General features: G+C 45.4%; 2 protein-coding genes across 3 annotated transcripts in view; both read left to right on the top strand.

The window, feature by feature from the left end:
* Positions 1 to 1,224, top strand: part of gtf3c3 (general transcription factor IIIC, polypeptide 3) — a 14,197-nt gene extending 12,973 nt beyond the window's left edge. Inside the window, exons 17-19 of the mRNA XM_017426259.3 lie at positions 390 to 514; positions 592 to 744; positions 829 to 1,224. Coding sequence (XP_017281748.1) covers positions 390 to 514; positions 592 to 744; positions 829 to 951 — 401 coding nt within the window. The 3' untranslated portion in view covers positions 952 to 1,224. The remainder of the gene's footprint in view (positions 1 to 389; positions 515 to 591; positions 745 to 828) is intronic.
* Positions 1,225 to 2,666: 1,442 nt separating this feature from the next.
* hecw2b (HECT, C2 and WW domain containing E3 ubiquitin protein ligase 2b) overlaps positions 2,667 to 3,428 on the top strand; it is a 38,520-nt gene continuing 37,758 nt past the window's right edge. For both annotated transcript variants that reach the window (XM_017426339.3, XM_017426338.3), the window contains exon 1: positions 2,667 to 3,130. The gene's annotated coding sequence lies outside the window, so the exon portion shown is untranslated. The remainder of the gene's footprint in view (positions 3,131 to 3,428) is intronic.

Here is a 3,428-nt window from a genome sequence, read left to right as displayed (position 1 = left end):
CTGTAAAACAGCTGAAACACTGGGTGCCTTTAAATCTCAACTTAAAACCCACCTGTTTAGAGCTGCTTATGGCTAAATTAGGGTTAGAGTGCGGGTTTTTGTCTCTTTCTTACTGTTTATTCAATGTCACATGCTGTTTTTATTTTGGTTTTAATTATGTAAAGCACCTTGAAATGCCTTGCTGCTGAAATGTGCTACACAAATAAAATTTGATTGATTGTGTTTTTCAGTCAGGACTTAGTTTGTTGAGTTTTTTTGTGTGAGACAGTTTTCAGCTCGACTAGAAATGCTGTGACGGTGTAATCTTGAGAGATCTTGTTCCATACTGTTAGTTTCTGTAAAGCAGTGGAGATTCATCGTGCTTTTTCTTCATATGTTTGTGTTCACAGGTCAGTACGTTCAGGCCTTAAAGACCCACCCCAACAACCCGATGCACAGTCTTTGTGTGGGTCTCACCTTCTTCCACATGGCGTCACAGAAGTATGTAGCTAAACGCCACGCTCTGCTGCTGCAGGTACCAGTTTACTCTTCGCGTGTTGTCTCGCCCGCTGCGGCCTGTGCGGTGTTTCAGGTTGTGTTGTGTGTTTTCAGGGGTTTTCCTTTCTGTGGCGGTATGTGGAGCTGCGTGGAGAGTGTCAGGAGAGCCTTTACAATCTGGGCCGGGCTCTGCATCAGATGGGGCTCACACATTTAGCCATCCATTATTACCAGCAGGCGCTGACACTACCTGCTCCAACACTGCATGTATGTACAGGTTTTCACTGTTTTTAGATTGCACCTTAATGTCTCCGCCCGTCTGTCCACCCTCTAAACACCTGTTCCTCTCAGGGCATCGCAGACGATCAGGTGGACTTGAGGAGGGAGATCGCCTTCAACTTGTCCCTCATCTATCAGGCCAGTGGGAACATGGAGATGGCCCGGCATCTCATCAGAACCCACTGCATTGTTTGACAAGTTCATCATCCTCTCAGAAGCTTCTGACTTAAACAGAAACCGTTTACTTCAGACGGCGAAACCGCTAAGGACTCAAAGTTCAGTTCTCAGTCATAAAAACGGCAAGAAAGAAAAATCGCAGGAGAAGGACTTTATGGAAAAGTGGGTTAAATAAATGTAATTAATATTTAGGAAATGTTTTGTACTTTTTTGTAGATTTGGATATTTTTATATTATATTATATTATTATTGTTTTCTGTCTGACTTTATTAAACTGAGTTGAAAACACTACAATAGTTGAATGTTGATGTCCTCTTGGCACAAAGTCCAAGTGGTTCCTGGTGCAGGTTCGAGACGCTCTGCTCTTTTCTTCAAACCCGTTTGTGGGATTTATGGACAGGATCTCAAGGCACAGTCGTGGAGAGGAGGAGGGTGTCTGGTTTGGAAATGTCAGGGTTTCGTCTCTGCTTTTTTTTTTGATGATGTTGTTCTGTTGGAGTCCTCGAACTCTGACCTTCAGCATGCGCAGGGCAGCTGCTTTAAGTCTGAGACCGTGGTTCTCGACCTGAAAACAGTGGAACGCTCCCTCAGGGTCAAGGAGGAATCTGCCCAAAGTGAAGGCAGTCTTTTTTGTAAGTGGCGGTAGGATGGAGTGGGAGATAGGATGGCGGATTGGAGCATTTCTTCAGTCTGTTTTGGAGCTGAGCTAAAAAGGCAAAGCTCTTGACTTACTGGTCAATCTATGCCTGGATCATAACCAAAAGAACCAGATCCTGGATCCCTGCAGCTAAAATGAGCTTCCTTCATAGGGTGGCCGGGCTCAACCTTGGACATAAGACGAGGAGCATCCAGGAGGAGGTTGGATGCTCCTCCTGGATGCTCCTCGTCTCATCTCCAAGGAGGAGGAGCATCCAGTGCCCAAAAACCCACCAGAGGGAGGCATCCTAATCAGAATCAGTCCTTCAGTTGGCACTGTTTGTTGCAGAGGAGCAGCAGATTTACTGCAACCTCCTGGATGCTTCTCCTTGGAGATGAGACGAGGAGCATCCAGGAGGAGGTTGGATGCTCCTTGTCTCATCTCCAAGGAGGAGCATCCAGGAGATGAGACGAGGAGCATCCAGGAGGAGGTTGGAGTAAATCTGCTGCTCCTCTGCAACAAACAGTGCCAACTGAAGGCATGATTCTGATTAGGATGCCTCCCTCTGGTGGGTTTCTGGGCACATCCCACCAGTGAACAAGAGAAACCCTGGAATAGCCAGACCCAGCACAATGTATGCTAACAAGACGAGAATTTGTGCTGCCATTTCACAAAGACCAACATGAAGTAATTTGGGCAACAGAAAGTAGTTCATAAATCAAATCAATAAATGATCCACCACTGTTCAACCTGCTGAGTAAAAACTACCAAGAGTTGGCTCTGTACAAATTTAAAACAGCACAGGGTTACATATTGGGTTGTTTTTAAGCCAGCAGCTATTAGTATGTAGGAGCGAAGCAGTAGCCTTAGTACTTGGATGAGTATTTTATGACTGTGTTTAGTTGCAGTTCGCTGAGGAGGTGTTCATTTGTTTGAAATGTGCTTTAAAATCTTCTTGTTTGACATTTTGCATTGAAGAAATGCATACTAATTTTCCTCTAAAACAAGGTTTAATAAGGTATGTTGGACCATCGGAAACTGCCCGCCGTCCCCCTGCAGGTCCCGGACCGTCACTTTGAAGGTGGGAGGAGTTTAATCCGGTGTTTTGACGCTCGGCTCTGACTGTCTGTGGTTCTGGAGCACAACAACAAGGCCTGGATGTTTTAAAGTCCTTCTTATGTTTCTGATGACGTGTCTCGTGATGACCCTGCTCGGTTCGGTTCGATTCGGTTCGAGAGAAGCATAGCGGGAATAAAGCGGATGAAGTAACGGACCCAGGGATGTAAATAAAAGATGAAATCCCTTTTCTGTTAACTGATGACGTCACTGACGTGGAAACGGAACCGCTGGGAACAATGATTTCAATGAAATAAACCCACCCGAGCCCGCTGGTTCTGGACCTGAGCCTGGGTTCGGACTAACCGAGAGGATCCGGGACCGAGGAGGTCCACATCCCGCCTGGATCGGACGATGCTGTTCGGGCCCAGTGGACCTCCGCCATTAAAGACGGAAGATTAATTGTGACCAAACTAAAGCACCTTTTGAGTCATGGTTACAAAGGTGAGGAACATCATTCACACTTTAAATAGCAGATGATGAACTGGATTTATGTTTTTAACAGATTTTATTTATTTATTTAATGTAATATACTCGTTATTGTCGTTTTTTTCACTGGGTCGGCAGTTCTGTAATGACAGCAAGCACAGAACACCAGAACCAACATCTAGTTCTGTTGGACCAACATGTTGGGAAGATGAGGTTCTGTTGGATGTTGGTTCTGTTGGACCAACATGTTGGGAAGATGAGGTTCTGTTGGACCAACATGTTGGGAGGATGTTGGTTCTGTTGGACCAACATC

The sequence above is a fragment of the Kryptolebias marmoratus genome, linkage group LG1 (assembly GCF_001649575.2).
Source record: "Kryptolebias marmoratus isolate JLee-2015 linkage group LG1, ASM164957v2, whole genome shotgun sequence".
Lineage (NCBI taxonomy): Eukaryota > Metazoa > Chordata > Actinopteri > Cyprinodontiformes > Rivulidae > Kryptolebias > Kryptolebias marmoratus.
The sequence above is the reverse complement of the archived record's forward strand: the minus strand, read 5'-3'. Positions and strand labels throughout refer to the sequence as shown.